A 20943-nucleotide genomic window follows, 5' to 3' on the forward strand; every position below is an offset into this window, starting at 1 on the left:
AATGTTGCGGCAAGCATACGGTGCAGAACAATTATCCGTGCTGCAGTAATTCAGTGGGGGAAGCAATTCAAAGAGGGTAATACGCAAGTGACAGACGTAGCGCGTTCTGGGAGACCATCCACCGCGGTTACAGATGTCAACATTGCCAAAGCTGCTGAGATGTTGCAAAATGACAGAGAATTAACTTTACGTGAACTTTCGGCTTCACTTGGTATCTCATTAGAACGGGTTCAGCATATTGTGACAAAATGAACTGAAAATGCATCACGTGTATGCCAAGAACGGATGCAACGACGAGTTGAATCATGTAAGTACACCGTTCGAATGTCGGAGAGGATATCCGATTTCCTGACATCGATTGTGACGTGTGACAAGCTTCACGTAGAGTTAACCTTCTGTCATTTCGCAACATCTCAGCAACTTTGGCAATGTTGACATCTGTAACTCATACATGCCTACCCTCCCGGTTTTCGCGGGAGGCTCCCGATTTTTCGGGTAACCCCCCGCACCCCCGGAAGGGTAGGCATTTCTCCCGCATTCTGCCCACTTCCTAGTGAAGTGGGCAGAATTAGGAGAATACCCGCGGCAATCGCGGGTATCCGTGAAGGGGGCGGGGCTTAAGCTGTGATTCTGCATGAATCACAGCATTTGGCCCCACCCCCTATGTAAATTGTGCCCAATCGCAGCAATTTTAACGTGAGGGGGCGGGCTTAATGACGCGAATCATCAAGCCCCGCCCCCGTCGGCCCCCTGATGCTTCTCTTACCCGGGCTTCTCCCGGGAAGAGAATGTTAAATGTAGGCAACCCTGCTATAACTGCAAGTATGGTCTCCCAGAACGCGCTCCGTCAGTCACTCGCGTATTACCCTCTTTGAAGTGCTTCCCCCACCAAAATACTGCAGCACGGCTAATTGTTTCTCCACCGTATGCATGCCGTAACATTTCATGAGTTTCATTTCCGCTTTTTCCAAGTTTAACACAAACTTCAATCACACATCTCTGGCGTAATCTCACAGACACGTCTTCCTCATCCGCCATGACGAAACGTACGAAGATCTTCCACTGGCTGTGACCAAACAAAGAAGACTACGGCAATCCAACCGCAGGTTCATACACATCGATGTATGAGCCTCACAATAACCAGCATAGCGATGTCACCTCTACCTATGGGACAGGAAAACAGAGGCAGTCTCATTACTTTTCAATCAGGCCTCGTGTACAGGTGTGGGAGGGAGGGGGCGGGAGGGAGCAGGGAGACCTTGGTGACCAGGCATATGCCAGGTGTGATATTCTAGTACAGGCCTGGCCAACCTGAGGGTCTCCAGCTGTTGTGAAACTACACATCCCAGTATGCCCTGACACTGTTTAAGGATTTTCTAATAGCAAAACTGTGGCAGGGCATGCTGGGACTTGTAGTTTCACAACAGCTGGAGAGCCACAGGTTGGCCAGGCCTGTTCTAGTACATTAATAAATACATTTGGATATAATATTTCTCTCCCACGAAACAGCTGCCCTGCATCCTACCCTTTACCATCTGTGCCTCTGACCCTTCATGCATATGTCCTGAATGGTATCACTATACTGAACCAATAGGCTCAATTCTCATGGTAATGGTTTCAGGCCGCACAATGGCTCTGGAGGGTTGTTGATGTGACTCGCTGCCTGAGACAGTGGCAGATATTTATTTCTGGGAACTCCTGTCACATGAATGGAAACTGAGAAGTTTTTGGTCATAGGGATCAAATTCAGTGCACATTGCGACATCCTGTGGAGAGCGCCTCAGCCTCTATAAATATTTAGTGTTCTGCACTTCCTTATAGTGCCGTCTAAACAATAGCAAAATGGCGGAGGAAGTACCTGAAGCTGGAGCCTGACCCAGTTTCCCTCTCACCCTGAGAGATGTGACGCTTTACAATGGTGGCTAGCTGCATCCCAAATTCACTCTCTTTCCTGTTACTGAGCCTCCTCCCTTCCTAAAGGGACCCTCATAGGTGAGGGTATAACACAGAAATCCCCTTTCCCTGTAAAGCTAGTGTCACATGGGCAGGTACTGTACACGAGGCAAAGGTATTGTCACACGAGCGTTGAAACGCTCCATGAACGTCACAGAAAGTGGCGACAGCCTTATGCGGGCCATACACGGGGCGATTTGAAAACGTACGACACCTCGGTACGTTTTCAGATTCAGCCCGATGCATCGCATGCTGCTGTGAATGGTAAGCGATGCATCTTACAAGATGCTTCGGTTACCTATTTAACAGCGTGACGGATCGCAGATCCTATGGTTTTTCCATAAGATCTACGGTGCCGATGTACGACGGCGTGGACGCGCATCGCCGTCGTACAGCATGCCAAACCACACACGATATGCACGATTGACCGTTGCGATCGATCAAAATCGTGCACATCGTCTAAAAAATCTTACCGTGTATGGGCCTCCTAAGGTTCAAAATATCAGGCTGACAGGCAGGGAGCGTTCGGGGGAGGCAACGGGTCGGCTAAAAACGCAGATGTGTCCCGACCATTTTGGGGGCATGTCACATCCTGAGCCTGCGATCCCCTACGCTAAAGAAAAAACAGGGCTCCGCAATTTTAGTTACACCGGCAATTCTGAGTGACCAAAGACTGAGTGACCTTTACCCGCACCTGTTGAAGAGCACCCCCCCGCCCAGGGGCAGAACTATGGGAGACAATGTAGGCACCTGCTGCCGGGCTCCAGCTCTGAAGGGGCACCTCCTCCATTGTGCCAGTACTGGGAACCGGGAGAGCCGTCGGCAGCTAGGCGTATGTGTACGCAGTTGCTGACAGCTGCGATGGCTCTGGTTGGCATGTAGCATATTTTCGCAGAGCCTCAACTTCAAAAATCGCAGTGGCAGCAGCATTAGCGTACAGCTCTGAGGGCCTCATTCAGAGGCGGTCGGAGGATGCAAGCGGTCGCTCAGAAACTCGGCGGCCGCTTGCATCCTGACCGCCCGCCTCTGTTTCGGTCGTTAGGCTGTGGGTTTACACCCACAGCTCTAACGACCGCTATGATGATGGTCGCGATGGTCAGAGACCATCGCGACCATCGGGGCTTACGACGAGACCCTAGGGTAGGGTCTCACTTGTCGTAAGCCCCGGAGAGCTTCTGGCTCTGTCAGAGCCGGAAGCTCTCCACTGACATCACTAGTGATGTCAGTGGGGCCTCCCCCAAACGGTAGGCGTTCCCATGGGAACGCCTCCGTTTGGGCTGCCACCCCCCGGCCCGCCTTCCAAACGGGGCGAGCTGTCAATCAACATCGACAGCTCGCCCCCTTTGGAAAGAGACCCGCTATGACCGGCGCTGTCGGTCGTAGCGGGTCTCACGCATGCGCACGAAGGAGCCGGCTCCCTCGTGCGCATGCACACTTGACAAACATCGAGGCGGCCGTGCGGTCTTAGACCGTACGGCCGCCTCTGAATGAAGGCCTGAATCTCATGCCCAATGTACATACTTAGGGCCTGATTCAGACCCGCTCGAAAGCGGGTCGATGTTGGCCAAGTGTGCATGCGCACGAGGGAGCCGGCTCCGTCGTGCGAATGCGCGAGACCCGCATAGTGACAGGCAAGCCGTCGCTATGGGTCTCGCTACAAAGGGGGCGTGCTGTCGATGTTGAGTGACAGCACACCCCCTTTGGTGGGCGTGCCGGGGGCGTGGCTGCCCAGACGGAGGCGTTCCCATGGGAACGCCTACCGTCTGGGGCCGGCCCCACTGACATCACAAATGATGTCAGTGGAAGTGCTTTTGGCTCTGATAGGTCCAAAAGCACTCCAGGGCTTGCGGCAGACGAGACCCTACCACAAGGGTCTCGTCGCAAGCCCGATGGTCGCGATGGTCTTGACCATTGCGACCATCTTTTTGGCCGCTCGCTATAGCTGTGGGTGGTCACCCACATCTATGCGAGTGGCCAGGAGGCCGCTCTAAAAAAAGAGAGGGAGGGCACCGATTCAGAGCGAGCGCTCTGAAAGAGCGTCCGGCTCTGAATCAGGCCCTTAAAACCATGGACTATCTGTGTACAAATAATACCTCTTAATGTCCTGCACCGTAGTATATAATTCAATCCTTACAATAGACAATTTATCTTGGTAGACACTGAAGTGATGACATCACAGCTCAGCCATTTGCAACCGATTACATCACCGCCTATGCAGACCTTTTCTTGTGTATTATAAACATTGCTACACAGACACAAAAAACACTACCAGTATGTATACGTATGGCCCGGATAATAGTGCATACATTACAGTGGCATGTGCTATCATTGACAATGGCACCGTTCCTGGGACATTTTAGAACCTAGGCAGAAATGTCCTTATACTGCAAGATACATTGTATAATATGTTATCTAAAATACATTACATATCTCTGGCTGATTGCCAGGCGGACTTTCCCCAGAACAATGGAATAACATTTGACTCCTTGCCCTGGCAGGAGCAGGGCACACGCATTATCGGGGCATACTGACCAGCGAGGGTGAGTGGCCCCTGGGAGCCCATTACCCCGGTTACCAAATGATCTTTTTAACTTTTTTAGGTTATTTCAATTGACCTCAAAGGGGCCTCATTTACAAAGGGCATCGCGTGGGATGCTCAATGCAAAATGTATTTTTTCGCGCCCGTACACCCATACTTGTCCTGCGCTGTACACCTCCGTTCTTGATTCGGGGCATGCAAGCAGGGGCAAACGCAGGGTTTGTGGAGAGTGTTTTCCATATTCTTAATTTTAGAATATGGCCAGCCCCATAGAGGAGGCATAATTAGCACTTAACGAGCTATAGTCTGGTCTGGCGCGCTAATGGAGTGCCCAGTGCCACCCACACAAAGCAGAGATGGTAGGAAAGCTGCGGTCACTGGGCATGTGCAGCTGCTCAGTTCCATCCCTTATTCTGCATGTTGTGGCCGCAGCTCTAATAAAATAGAATTCTTAAATATAGCTGCTGGCCTTGAGGGGGTTTCCGGGCAGCTGGAAACCCCCTCTGTGTTTGCCTATGGCAAGATATATCTTAAGAAATGCTCTGTGGAAAGTGGGAAAGTCCTCCCTCCAACCACTTTACTATCCCCTTCATTCTGTTACACATTCGTTTTTCCTATTGCTTAGTGCCACCGTCTGTGGGTCCCTATACACACAGCAAGGAATGTCCCTAAACATACGCCTTGCACACACTTTTATCTCACACCAACAATCTTGCTCTGCAAAATGTGTTCCAAGCCAGGCACACCGGAGCTAGGCACTCCATGCTTAGGAAAGACGGCCCTCAAACTGCCAAACTCTCCGACCCTCTCCAAAAACAACTTTTTAACTCTGCAGCGCCGCCATCTTGCTTTGGATACCCAATGCGCATCGGCGGGCATCTGGGTGCCATGCTTGCCTACTGGAGAATTTGGGAGTCTCCTGGTGAATTCCAGGCCTGGAATTCACCAGGAGACTCCCAAATTTCTGGACCCGACCTCTTCCTTGGTGAATAGGACTGTCCAGAGGCTTCACGAAGTGCCCATCGCTGAAAAAAGCAGTAATTCTTGAGGGTTGGCTGTGATGACGATCGCCCACCTGTACGCCCTTACCAGGATCTCCTGGTGAGGACATTTAAAAAGTAGGTAAATATGTGAAACGTGGAAGTTAAAGGGGACATTGCCCTCTGGCTTTTAGCAATTTGGCATTTATTACGACCTGCAGTGAGTTTATTAGTTCCCTGCCTCTTTATAGTGTAATACGCCATTTAGGGGCGTATTAACGGCAGAGTAATGTGGCCCCCCCCAAACCCCACAACCCTCCTCTTCCGTGACGCCATATTAATATTTGGGAAGATGGTTCATGTGCCCAAGAGAGCAAAGATGTCACTGGAAAAATGGAGCCGCAGAGGAGGAGGGACCCACTTGCTGGCACAAGGTAAGAATACTACGGGCACTGCACGTCCTGCACCCATTATACATAAGCCTGTGCGGCCACTGCTGTGGCTATCTGAGCATGCGCTGTCCCCAATCGTTCATGGCGACAGTGTGCATCCCTAGTGTGCCGTCACCGAGGCACCGCGGAGGCAGCCATAGTCCGGCCTTGCCTTACGCCTCAGTGACGTCACTGGTTCCTAATGAATTGATAGGCTGCTTCAAACTGAATATTGGCAAAGGCCACAGTATGTCCGCCTCCGCTCTGTACGCAGGCGAAGCGCTCTCCTTAAACAGACTCTATTGTCTCCTGGAGTTTTCGACTGGGGCCTGAATAATTCTAGACACATTGTTACCGGCAGCTTGGCATCAGGCCTATTTTGCAGCTCTCGATACTTAGAATTAAATAAATAATGCCTATCTGTAAAAGGTGGAAAGAAGCCATCCGAGGAACCACTCTTACCTAGTGCTGGGGACCCTCACACCCAGTGCCGGGGGCCCTTTTACCTGGGGACCCTCATACCCAGTGCCGGGGATCCTCACACCCAGTGCCAGGGGCACTCAGACCCAGTGCCGGGGGCCTTCACACCCAGTGCCGGGGGCCACACTTACCCAGTGCCGGGGGCCCTCACACTGGCAGGACAAGGAGTTTGTTGGAGTTTATTATACTGATTGCACAACTACAAGTCTGAGTTGAGAGAAGGGGGAGAGCTTTCTGCTGATGTCAGCCTGTTCTGAGACTGAGGAGGGGGCAGGTACAAAGATAAACCCTGTGTTAATATTAAGGAACTCCAGTCTACTTATTCTTTAACCCTTCGACGGTCAATAGAACTCTTTGACTATCAGAGCCCGTCTGTGAGCATTGGTGGCTGATTAACCCTCTCCTACCAGAAATCCAATGTACTTAGCTAGAAGAACCCATGTCTGCACATTGATCTCGGCAAATATTTATTATTATTTATTAACATTTTCTTAATGTGGCAGCAGTATACTCTGCAGCGCTGTACAAGTACAGATTTGTCCCCTTGTTTTCATCGGCTGCGCGTTTCTGAATGACTAAGCAAAAGGATAGTATTGCTTCACTGTGCTCCTTCCCCCACCATACACCCACAGTACTCCTGTGTGCATGGCAAAAACAATCCATTCCCAAGAGCTCACAGTCTAACCATACACACAGCCCCCCTCCCCCCCAAACACACTGGTAACCACTCAACTTTGACCCTATCTCCAACACTGCTTTCCCCTGCACAACAGGGATCCAAATACATAAACCCTTGCAATGCTTCCCTGTCCTTGCTCACAGATAATACTACACCCCAACTCCTACACCTCACTCACACACTGTTCCCCCAACATCTACAACCATCTCCTGCACCTCACTCACACCCAGCATCTATAATCATCTCCTACACCTCACTTACACACATTCCCCCAACATCTACAACCATCTCCTACACCTCACTCACACCCAGCATCTATAATCATCTCCTACACCTCACTCACACACTGTTCCCCCAACATCTACAACCATCTCCTACACCTCACTCACACCCAGCATCTACAACCATCTCCTACACCTCACTCACACACTGTTCCCCCAACATCTACAACCATCTCCTACACCTCACTCACACCCAGCATCTATAATCATCTCCTACACCTCACTCACACCCAGCATCTATAATCATCTCCTACACCTCACTCACACACTGTTCCCCCAACATCTACAACCATCTCCTACACCTCACTCACACCCAGCATCTATAATCATCTCCTACACCTCACTCACACTGTTCCCCCAACATCTACAACCATCTCCTGCACCTCACTCACACCCAGCATCTATAATCATCTCCTACACCTCACTCACACACAGTTCCTCCAACATCTACAACCATCTCCTACACCTCACTCACACCCAGCATCTATAATCATCTCCTACACCTCACTCACACTGTTCCCCCAAAATCTACAACCATCTCCTGCACCTCACTCACACCCAGCATCTATAATCATCTCCTACACCTCACTCACACACAGTTCCTCCAACATCTACAACCATCTCCTGCACCTCACTCACACCCAGCATCTATAACCATCTCCTACACCTCACTCACACACTGTTCCCCCCCAACATCTACAACCATCTCCTACACCTCACTCACATCCAGCATCTATAACCATCTCCTACACCTCACTCACACACTGTTCCCCCAACATCTACAACCATCTCCTACACCTCACTCACACCCAGCATCTACAACCATCTCCTACACCTCACTCACACCCAGCACCTATAATCATCTCCTACACCTCACTCACACACAGTTCCCACAACAACTACAACCATCTCCTGCACCTCACTCACACACAGGGGGTCATTCAGACCCGCTCGCGAGCGCAGGACGCTCGCAAGCGGGTCGATGTTGCCCCACTGTGCATGCGCATGACGGAGGGAGCTCCGTCTTGCGCATGCGCGAGACCCGGATAGCGACGGGCTTTCCGTCGCTCCGGGTCTCGCACCAAAGGGGGCGTGCTGTCGATGTTGTTTGACAGCACGCCCCCTTTGGTGGGCGTGCTGGGGGCGTGTCTGCCAGACGGAGGCGTTCCCATGGGAACGCCTACCGTCTGAAGCCGGCCCCACTGACATCACTAGTGATGTCAGTGGGAGTGATTTTGGCTCTGATAGAACCAAAATCACTCCAAGGCTTGCGGCAGCGAGACCCTACCGCAGGGTCTCCATCGCAAGCCCGATGGTCGCGATGGTCTTGACCATCATCATGGACGCTCACATAAGCTGTGGGTGGTCACCCACAGCTATGCGAGCGTCCAGGAGGACGCTCCATTTTCATGGAGGAGGGCCCTGATTCAGAGCGAGCGCTCTGGTCAGAGCGTTCGGCTCTGAATCAGGCCCACAGTCCTCCCAACACTTACAACCCTCTCCTACCACTCACACACAGTCCTCCCAACACCCACACCTCACTCACACAATCCCCCCACACATACAACCATTTCCTACACCTCACTTACACACATTCCCCCAACACCTACACCTCACACACAATCCTCCCCAACACCTACACCTCACACACAATCCTCCCCAACACCTACAACCATCTCCTGCACCTCACTGAGGCGCCCATTTATTAATGATCTCATTTTGCAATGCGATCACAGCGGCTGGATGTATTAACCGGCACGTGCAGGGTGACGGGCTCCGAAAGGGCCCATTCATGCGATGTAGCCGGAGTGCATTCGTTGCTGCTGCGCATACGCAGACCCGCGGACTGCACATGAGCGGCGCCCATTGCCGGCGGAGGGATCTAGGAGATCCCTCCGCTGGCTGATATGTGATAAGTGCCTATAGACTACAGCGGCTAACCCTATCTTCAGATGGCGTTAGGTGCTGAGGCCAATATCGGGAATGCTTTGCATTCTGGATATTGGTACATTTGGCAGCATCGCATCCCCCATAGAAACCTATGGGGGAGGCGGCTGCCGGTGGCTATGGAGGTATCGCAGCAGGTATCGGAGATCATCCTATATATAGATATCGGAGATACCTTCTGCGGTCCCTCCTTCATACATTCGGGGGATACTTAGTATTTGAGGTAAACCCCCGAAAACGTGTGTTTTCGGGGATTTAAACTCAAATATTGAATGATGAATGAGCACACACATATGCACCTCACTTACACACATTCCCCCAACACCTTCACCGCACTCACACACACTCCTCCCCAACACCTACAACCATCTCCTGCACCTCACTTACACACAATCAACCAAACTAACCTATTCCTCGATCACACAGTCCTCCAAACACCTGCAATCGTCTTTTGCACCTCACCCACACACAGTCCCCCAACACCTACAACAATCATCTACACCACACTCACACACAGTCCCCTCAACACCTACAACCTACCCCTCAATCACACACAGTCCTCCGAACAGTGCAATAATCTTATGCACCTCACTCACACACATTCCCCCAACATCTACAACCATCTCCTGCACCTCACTTACACATATTCCCCCAACACCTACATCTCACTCACACACAATCCCCCCAACACCTACAACCATCTCCTGCACCTCACTTACACACATTCCTCCAACACCTACAACCACCTCCTGCACCTCACTCACACATATTCCCCCAACACCTACATCTCACTCACACACATTCTCCCAACACCTACAACCATCTCCTGCATCTCACTCACTCACACACAATCCCCCCCAACACCCACATCTCACTCACACACAATCCTCCACAACACCTACAACCATCTCCTGCACGTCACTTACACACAATCAACCAAACCAACCTATTCCTCGATCACACAGTCCTCCAAACACCTACAATCGTCTTTTGCACCTCATTCACACACAGTCCCCCAACACCTACAACCATCATCTACACCACACTCACACACAGTCCCCTCAACACCTACAACCTACCCCTCAATCACACACAGTCCCCCGAACATTGCAATAATCTTTTGCACCTCACTCACACACATTCCCCAAACACCTACAACCATCTCCTGCATCTCACTCACTCACACACAGTCCCCCCCAACACCTACAACCATCTCCTGCACCTCACTTACACACATTCCCCCAACACCTACATCTCACTCATACACAATCCTCCCCGACACCTACAACCATCTCCTGCACGTCACTTACACACAATCAACCAAACCAACCTATTCCTCGATCACACAGTCCTCCAAACACCTACAATCGTCTTTTGCACCTCACTCACACACAGTGCCCCAACACCTACAACCATCATCTACACCACACTCACACACAGTCCCCTCAACACCTACAACCTACCCCTCAATCACACACAGTCCTCCGAACAGTGCAATAATCTTATGCACCTCACTCACACACATTCCCCCAACATCTACAACCATCTCCTGCACCTCACTCACACATATTCCCCCAACACCTACATCTCCCTCACTCACAGTCCCCCCAACACCAGCAACTTCTCACTCACACGCAGTCCCCCCCAACACCTACAACCATCTCCTGCACCTCACTTACACACATTCCCCCAACACCTACATCTCACACACACAATCCTCCCCAACACCTACAACCATCTCCTGCACCTCTCTTACACACAATCAACCAAACTAACCTATTCCTCGATCACACAGTCCTCCAAACACCTACAATCGTCTTTTGCACCTCACTCACACACAGTCCCCCAACACCTACAACTCACTCACACACAATCCCCCCAACACCTACAACCATCTCCTACACCTCACTTGCACACATTCCCCCAACACCTACATCTCACTCACAATCCCCACAACACCTACAACCATCTCCTGCACCTCACTTGCACACATTCCCCCAACACCTACATCTCACTCACAATCCCTCCAACACCTACAACCATCTCCTGCACCTCACTTGCACACATTCCCCCAACACCTACATCTCACTCACAATCCCCCCAACACCTACAACCATCTCCTGCATCTCACTTGCACACATTCCCCCAACACCTACATCTCACTCACAATCCCCCCAACACCTACAACCATCTCCTGCACCTAACTCGCACATATTCCCCCAACACCTACATCTCACTCACACACATTCCCCCAACACCTACAACCATCTCCTGCACCTCACTTGCACACATTCCCCCAACACCTACATCTCACTCACAATCCCCCCAACACCTACATCTCACTCACACACAGTCCCCCAACACCTACAACCATCTCCTGCACCTCACTCACACATATTCCCCCAACACCTACATCTCCCTCACTCACAGTCCCCCCAACACCAGCAACTTCTCACTCACACGCAGTCCCCCCCAACACCTACAACCATCTCCTGCACCTCACTTACACACATTCCCCCAACACCTACATCACACACACACAATCCTCCCCAACACCTACAACCATCTCCTGCACCTCACTTACACACAATCAACCAAACCAACCTATTCCTCGATCACACAGTCCTCCAAACACCTACAATCGTCTTTTGCACCTCACTCACACACAGTCCCCCAACACCTACAACCATCATCTACACCACACTCACACACAGTCCCCTCAACACCTACAACCTACCCCTCGATCACACACAGTCCCCCGAACAGTGCAATAATCTTATGCACCTCACTCACACACATTCCCCCAACACCTACAACCATCTCCTGCACCTCACTTGCACACATTCCCCCAACACCTACAACTCACTCACACACAATCCCCCCAACACCTACAACCATCTCCTGCACCTCACTTGCACACATTCCCCCAACACCTACATCTCACTCACAATCCCTCCAACACCTACAACCATCTCCTGCACCTCACTTGCACACATTCCCCCAACACCTACATCTCACTCACAATCCCCCCAACACCTACAACCATCTCCTGCATCTCACTTGCACACATTCCCCCAACACCTACATCTCACTCACAATCCCCCCAACACCTACAACCATCTCCTGCACCTAACTCGCACATATTCCCCCAACACCTACATCTCACTCACACACATTCCCCCAACACCTACAACCATCTCCTGCACCTCACTTGCACACATTCCCCCAACACCTACATCTCACTCACAATCCCCCCAACACCTACATCTCACTCACACACATTCCCCCAACACCTACAACCATCTCCTGCACCTCACTCACACATATTCCCCCAACACCTACATCTCACTCACACAGTCCCCCCCAACATCTACAACCATCTCCAAAAACCTCACTCACACATATTCCCCCAACACCTACATCTCAATCACACAGTCCCCCCCAACATCTACAACCATCTCCAAAAACCTCACTCACACATATTCCCCCAACACCTACATCTCACTCACACAGTCCCCCCCAACATCTACAACCATCTCCAAAAACCTCACTCACACATATTCCCCCAACACCTACATCTCAATCACACAGTCCCCCCCAACATCTACAACCATCTCCAAAAACCTCACTCACACATATTCCCCCAACACCTACATCTCACTCACACAGTCCCCCCCAACATCTACAACCATCTCCAAAAACCTCACTCACACATATTCCCCCAACACCTACATCTCACTCACACACATTCTCCCAACACCTACAACCAGCTCCTACGCACTCTGCAGCAAGACCAGCAATGCTGGGATGGGGACTACAATACACACATCAGCCAGCAGTACTGAGTATTGTAGAGCTTGTTACCTGAGCAGCTGGATGCTGTCAGCTCTGGAGCCCACCAGGACATAGACAGTGTGCTGAGGGGAGCTGTGCACAGGGAGGGTCTCACAGCCTATATCATGAGACATTGCTGGGGACTTCCAAAGAGTAGGGGGATCTGTCACTCCACCTTGCACTGGTTCAGGGTCCCTCTTGATCCACCTGGCACTTAGCCGGGGGGGCTCCCAATATTTTGTCTCCTCCTTTTTCGGTGACACCACAACACTCTTCAAATATTTTGGATTTTACCTGTTGCCCCTATTCTGTCCCTCTTAAAGCCTCAGCCTCCTTCTTCTCCCTGTATGTTGTTGACTCTCCCTGTGTCAGATCATACTGTACTTCCCATAACTAGGACACAGCAAAACAAGCCCACCCCCCTCCTTCCTCAGTGTCTGCCTCCCCCCCTCCCTTCCTCCCTGGGCAGGCCCAAAGACTTTCACCCTTGCAGTCCTGGATCAGGCATATTTCTGTCCTGCAGTTCTTACAATGGCCTGGCTGTGGCCTGTGGGATTGCAGGGGTTAATGGATGACTCATGGACTAGGGAAATTCCACAGTAGGCATGGTCTGACATAGGGACAATGGCACAGCCAATCAAAGGCCGCCCAGATGGAGACGTCAGCTGTTAACCCCATTTTACCTGCAATTGGACAGTATGTAAAGATGACAGACACTTGAGCATAACGTGTAGCGTAATAAATACATTATTGGCCACATGTAATAATATTATACAGAGCTTTTTTTTTTTTTTTCGGACTTTTTTGGCCTGGACTTTGGGCCTGATTCAGCACCGATCGCAAGTGCGAAGGACGATTGATGTGCGCAGGGTAGGATTGCGATCGCAGTGCGATCACGCACGCACATAGAAAGCCATGGCAGAGTAAATGACAGGACGTCAACGTTTGGGGGTGGTGATGGAGAAACGCAGGCGTGCCTGTCTGAACGCCGTTACATGGGCGTGCAGAAATTAGCCGCCCGGCAACGGCTTACGCAGCTTGAGTACTCGCTGCGTGTGATGAGACTTGTAATTTCTGTGTCAGGTCAGACCCTCTGTAATTGTGCGTGAGGGTCCGATGTTAATCGATGTTACCGATGTGTACGCAGGATAGCGAGTGAGAAAGCGGTAGTGGGCGTCTCTATGCTGGCTGAGTGGTTACAAGCATTAACATACTTTCGCAGCAGAACTGCGTGCGATTACGGAGCTGCGATCGCAATAGCAATCTGTGCTCTATCAGGCTACATCAGTCTATTTATAGTGTAATAAGGCTCCTGCACATGTTTAGTGACTGTTTCAGTAGTGGGGATGACATAGGTGTGGGCTGTAGTGGTCAGTACAAAACACAGATGTTAGAAGAATGGACGACAGACCCTTCCCAGGGGTATGCTCTTAGGGGTCTATTTACTAAGTGGTCGTTTTGCTGTCAATTCCAACCAGATGTGCTTCCAACACCTACAGCCACCCTGCACCATACTTGCCGACAATCTGACTGCCCCCTCCGGGAAACTAGTTCTCTATTCCGGGAGGGCAGAGGCTCCCGCACAAAGTATGCCCAGCACCCAGATTATACTTACCTTGTGCTGGCAAACAGGTCCCTCCACCTCCGCGGTGCCAGGAGCAGTGTTAATACCCGTGATGTGCGGTGAGGTGAGGCAGAGCCTTTCCTGTCCTACTTGGGTATAATCCAGTTTTGACTATAAAAGATGATAAGTAAAATGTAAAGAAAATATTATATGTATTATACTAATAATTTTTATAATCAAAACTCTGGAGTAAAAAGTGTATGGGAGGTGAGGCAGTGCCTCCCCTGACTATCTTTTCAGCACATCCCTGATCAAAACACACCAAATTTCCAGCACTATATACTGCCATACCTGCCGACTTTCTGGCTGCTCCTTCCGGGAGGGAGCAGCCAGATCGGCAGGATGGGGGGGCGTGGCTGGGACAAGAGGGAGTGGCCTGGTGGGTGACAGGCACTTGTGGGCATTGCAGGGCGGGGCCACGCGATCGCATCAGTTTGGACCCGCCCCCGCTACACAATGCCGATAATATAGGCATTGTGAAGCAGGGGGCGGGGCCAAAATGATGCGAATCGCGTCACTGCGCTGATGTGTGCTGGGCCTCAGTGACAGGATGCGGCACTTGTGTGCTGGGCTCAGTGACAGGATGCGGCACTTCGCTGATGTGTGCTGGGCCTCAGTGATAGGATGCGGCACTTCGCTGATGTGTGCTGGGCCTCAGTGACAGGATGCGGCACTTCGCTGATGTGTGCTGGGCCTCAGTGACAGGATGCGGCACTTCGCTGATGTGTGCTGGGCCTCAGTGACAGGATGCGGCACTGCGCTGATGTGTGCTGGGCCTCAGTGACAGGATGCGGCACTTCGCTGATGTGTGCTGGGCCTCAGTGACAGGATGCGGCACTTGTGTGCTGGGCCTCAGTGACAGGATGCGGCACTTCGCTGATGTGTGCTGGGCCTCAGTGACAGAATGCGGCACTTGTGTGCTGGGCCTCAGTGACAGGATGCGGCACTTCGCTGATGTGTGCTGGGCCTCAGTGACAGGATGCGGCACTTCGCTGATATGTGCTGGGCCTCAGTGACAGGATGCGGCACTGCGCTGATGTGTGCTGGGCCTCAGTGACAGGATGCGGCACTTGTGTGCTGGGCTCAGTGACAGGATGCGGCACTTCGCTGATGTGTGCTGGGCCTCAGTGATAGGATGCGGCACTTCGCTGATGTGTGCTGGGCCTCAGTGACAGGATGCGGCACTTCGCTGATGTGTGCTGGGCCTCAGTGACAGGATGCGGCACTTCGCTGATGTGTGCTGGGCCTCAGTGACAGGATGCGGCACTGCGCTGATGTGTGCTGGGCCTCAGTGACAGGATGCGGCACTTGTGTGCTGGGCCTCAGTGACAGGATGCGGCACTTCGCTGATGTGTGCTGGGCCTCAGTGACAGAATGCGGCACTTGTGTGCTGGGCCTCAGTGACAGGATGCGGCACTTCGCTGATGTGTGCTGGGCCTCAGTGACAGGATGCGGCACTTCGCTGATATGTGCTGGGCCTCAGTGACAGGATGCGGCACTTCGCTGATGTGTGCTGGGCCTCAGTGACAGAATGCGGCACTTCGCTGATGTGTGCTGGGCCTCAGTGACAGGATGCGGCACTGCGCTGATGTGTGCTGGGCCTCAGTGACAGAATGCGGCACTTCGCTGATGTGTGCTGGGCCTCAGTGACAGGATGCGGCACTTCGCTGATGTGTGCTGGGCCTCAGTGACAGAATGTGGCACTTCGTTGATGTGTGCTGGGCCTCAGTGACAGGATGCGGCACTTGTGTGCTGGGCCTCAGTGACAGGATGCGGCACTTCGCTGATGTGTGCTGGGCCTCAGTGACAGGATGCGGCACTTCGCTGATATGTGCTGGGCCTCAGTGACAGGATGCGGCACTGCGCTGATGTGTGCTGGGCCTCAGTGACAGGATGCGGCACTTCGCTGATGTGTGCTGGGCCTCAGTGACAGGATGCGGCACTTCGCTAATGTGTGCTGGGCTAGGGAGAGAAGCTGCTGCTGCAGCAGCTTTCAATGCTCTCTCTCTGCATGATGTGTGGGGGGCAGGGGTAGCGATTGCACCCGCTGATCTGCCACCGGCGCGTCTCCCCCCACCTGTGCAGTGCACGCTTGGCCACGCACATAGTGAATTTTTTTTGTAAGGCGAGGCCACACCATGCTGAGTTAGCCACGCCCCTCCCAGTACAGGGGCCCGGCGGAGCTGTCGGCGGTCCTGATTGTGATAATTAATGCTGCTGTGTGTTACAGTGCACAGGAGTGTGATTACTTTTGCTGCTGTGTGTTACAGTGCACTGGAGTATGATTACCGTTGCTGTTGTGTGTTACAGTGCACTAGAGTGTGATTACTGTTGCTGTTGTGTGTTACAGTGCACTAGAGTGTGATTACTGTTGCTGTTGTGTGTTACAGTGCACTAGAGTGTGATTACTGTTGCTGCTGTGTGTTTCAGTGCACTGGAGTGTGATTACTGTTGCTGCTGTGTGTTACAGTGCACTAGAGTGTGATTACTGTTGCTGCTGTGTGTTACAGTGCACTGGAGTATGATTACTGTTGCTGCTGTGTGTGTTACAGTGCAATGGAGTGTGAGTACTGTTGCTGCTGTGTGTTATAGTACACTAGAGTGTGATTACTGTTGCTGCTGTGTGTTACAGTGCACTATAGTGTGATTACTGTTGCTGCCGTGTGTTACAGTGCACTGGAATGTGATTACTGTTGCTGCTGTGTGTGTTACAGTGCACTGGAGTGTGATTACTGTTGCTGCTGTGTGTGTTACAGTGCACTGGAGTGCAATTACTGTTGCTGCTGTGTGTTACAGTGCACTGGAGTGTGATTACTGTTGCTGCTGTGTGTTACAGTGCACTAGAGTGTGATTACTGTTGCTGCTGTGTGTTACAGTGCACTGGAGTGTGATTACTGTTGCTGCTGTGTGTTACAGTGCACTGGAGTGTGATTATTGTTGCTGCTGTGTGTTACAGTGCACTGGACTGTGATTACTGTTGCTGCTGTGTGTTACAGTGCACTGGAGTGTGATTACTGTTGTTGCTGTGTGTGTTACAGTGCAATGGAGTGTGAGTACTGTTGCTGCTGTGTGTTACAGTGCACTGGAGTGTGATTACTGTTGCTGCTGTGTGTTACAGTGCACTGGAGTGTGATTACTGTTGCTGCTGTGTGTGTTACAGTGCACTGGAGTGTGATTACTGTTGCTGCTGTGTGTTACAGTGCACTATAGTGTGATTACTGTTGCTGCTGTGTGTTACAGTGCACTAGAGTGTGATTACTGTTGCTGCTGTGTGTTACAGTGCACTGGAGTATGATTACTGTTGCTGCTGTGTGTGTTACAGTGCACTAGAGTGTGATTACTGTTGCTGCTGTGTGTTACAGTGCACTGGAGTGTGATTACTGTTGCTGCTGTGTGTTACAGTGCACTGGAGTGCAATTACTGTTGCTGCTGTGTGTTTCAGTGCACTGGAGTGTGATTACTGTTGCTGCTGTGTGTGTTACAGTGCACTGGAGTGTGATTACTGTTGCTGCTGTGTGTGTTACAGTGCACTGGAGTGTGATTACTGTTGCTGCTTTGTGTGTTACAGTGCACTGGAGTGTGATTACTGTTGCTGCTGTGTGTTACAGTGCACTATAGTGTGATTACTGTTGCTGCTGTGTGTTACAGTGCACTGGAGTGCGATTACTGTTGCTGCTGTGTGTTACAGTGCACTGGAGTGTGATTACTGTTGCTGCTGTGTGTTACAGTGCACTGGAGTGCGATTACTGTTGCTGCTGTGTGTTACAGTGCACTGGAGTGTGATTACTGTTGCTGCTGTGTGTGTTACAGTGCACTGGAGTGTGGTTACTGTTGCTGCTGTGTGTTACAGTGCACTGGAGTGTGATTACTGTTGCTGCTGTGTGTGTTACAGTGCACTGGAGTGTGATTACTGTTTGCTGCTGTGTGTTACAGTGCACTGGAGTGTGATTACTGTTGCTGTTGTGTGTTACAGTGCACTGGAGTGTGATTACTGTTGCTGCTGTGTGTTACAGTGCACTGGAGTGTGATTACTGTTGCTGCTGTGTGTTACAGTGCACTAGAGTGTGATTACTGTTGCTGCTGTGTGTTACAGTGCACTGGAGTGTGATTACTGTTGCTGCTGTGTGTGTTACAGTGCACTGGAGTGTGATTACTGTTGCTGCTGTGTGTGTTACAGTGCACTGGAGTGTGATTACTGTTGCTGCTGTGTGTTACAGTGCACTGGAGTGTGATTATTGTTGCTGCTATGTGTTACAGTGCACTGGAGTGCGATTACTGTTGCTGCTATGTGTTACAGTGCACTGGAGTGCGATTACTGTTGCTGCTGTGTGTTACAGTGCACTGGAGTGCGATTACTGTTGCTGCTGTGTGTTACAGTGCACTAGAGTGTGATTACTGTTGCTGCTGTGTGTGTTACAGTGCACTGGAGTGTGATAACTGATACTGCTGAACGTTACTGTCTACTAAAGTGTTATAACTGATACTGCTGAATGTTACTGTCTACTAAAGTGTGATAACTGAGAGGCCGGGACCCCGATAATTAACATTCTAACTCACTGCGGCTGCCGGAGCAATTCATCATTGCTCCGGCACAGTGACAGCTAATGCTAAATCAGCTGTCCCTGCGAGCAGCTTCACTGCTCTTTTTCGGAGCAGTGAATGTTTTCACTGCTCCTTTCGGATCAGTGACGGGACTGCGCATGTGCGACCTACAGGTCACGCATGCGCACAATAGCCCCAATGTTTGTCGGAAGGAGCCGGACAGGGCCGGAGGGATGCAAAAAGATCCCTCTTCGCAACCCGGACCTCCTTCCCATAAGTGATGATGAATAGGCCCCTGATACTGTTGAATGTTACTGTCTACTAAAGTGTGATAACTGATACTACTGTCTACTAATGTGTGATAACTGATACTGCTGAATGTTAAGCTGGGTACACATTGACAGATATATCTGTCCAATCTGTCTGGTGGGAAGGAAAATCTGGTAATGTATGGGAGCAAATACCAATAGAACTTTGCTCCAAAACCCTGGAAGACAGACCAGATTTTCCTTTCCACCAGACAGATTGGACAGATATATCTGTCAGTGTGTGTACCCAGCTTTACTGTCTACTAATGTGTGATTACTGATATTGCTGAATCTTACTGTCAACTAGAGTGTGATAACTGATACTGCTGAATGTTACTGTTTACTACAGGGTGATAACTGATACTGCTGAATGTTACTGTTTACTACAGGGTGATAACTGATACTGCTGAATGTTAAGCTGCGTACACACCTATAGATATATCTGTCCAATCCGTCTGGTGGGATGGAAAATCTGGTACTGTATGGGAGCAAATAACAATAGAAATTTGTTACCAAACACTGGAAAACGGACCAGGTTTTCCTTCCCCCCAGACAGATTGAACAGATATATCTGTAGGTGTGTACAGACCATTACTGTCAACTAGAGTGTGATAACTGATACTGCTGAATGTTACTCTTTACTACAGGGTGATAACTGATACTGCTGAATGTTACTCTTTACTACAGGGTGATAACTGATACTGCTGAATGTTACTGTTTACTACAGGGTGATAACTGATACTGCTGAATGTTATGCTGGGTACACACTGGCCAATATATTGGCCGATCAATTGATCGTCCAATATAACTGCTAGCCGTTGGCCAGTGTGTACAGACTTTGTCTGTGAACGGCGTTGTTCACAGACATATCGCATTGGCTGCGCTGCACAGTCGATGAACAGAGATGTCTGCAGACATATCTGTCCATTGGCAAGTGTGAACGAACGGTCTGCAGACCACCTGTACGCACACAGCAGCAGCCGCAGGGAGGGGGGGCGGCCCTGCCCTGCCTCCGTGCCATCAGGACCCGATCTGCAGATATATCTTTCAGGTGTGTACCTACCTTTACTGTCTATTACAGTGTGATAACTGATACTGCTGAATGTTACTATCTACTACAGTGTGATAACTGATACTGCTGAATGTTACTGTCTACTACAGTGTGATAACTGATACTGCTGAATGTTACTGTCTACTACAGTATGATAACTGATACTGCTGAATGTTACTGTCTACTACAGTATGATAACTGATACTGCTGAATGTTACTGTCTACTACAGTGTGATAACTGATACTGCTGAATGTTACTGTCTACTACAGTATGATAACTGATACTGCTGAATG

The 20943-nt window shown here is 50.7% G+C and overlaps 1 protein-coding gene across 2 annotated transcripts in view; it reads right to left on the minus strand.

The window, feature by feature from the left end:
* Positions 1-13515, minus strand: part of TFE3 (transcription factor binding to IGHM enhancer 3) — a 39085-nt gene extending 25570 nt beyond the window's left edge. Inside the window, exon 1 of one of the 2 annotated variants that reach the window (XM_088470280.1) lies at positions 13155-13515. In XM_088470280.1, coding sequence (XP_088326406.1) covers positions 13155-13258 — 104 coding nt within the window. In that variant the 5' untranslated portion in view covers positions 13259-13515. The remainder of the gene's footprint in view (positions 1-13154) is intronic. The other variant, XM_088470287.1, reaches the window with a different exon arrangement.
* Between the last annotated feature and the right edge of the window lie 7428 nt (positions 13516-20943).

This window comes from Taudactylus pleione, unplaced genomic scaffold (assembly GCF_031769625.1).
Source record: "Taudactylus pleione unplaced genomic scaffold, aTauple2 ptg000013l, whole genome shotgun sequence".
NCBI classification, from domain to species: domain Eukaryota; kingdom Metazoa; phylum Chordata; class Amphibia; order Anura; family Myobatrachidae; genus Taudactylus; species Taudactylus pleione.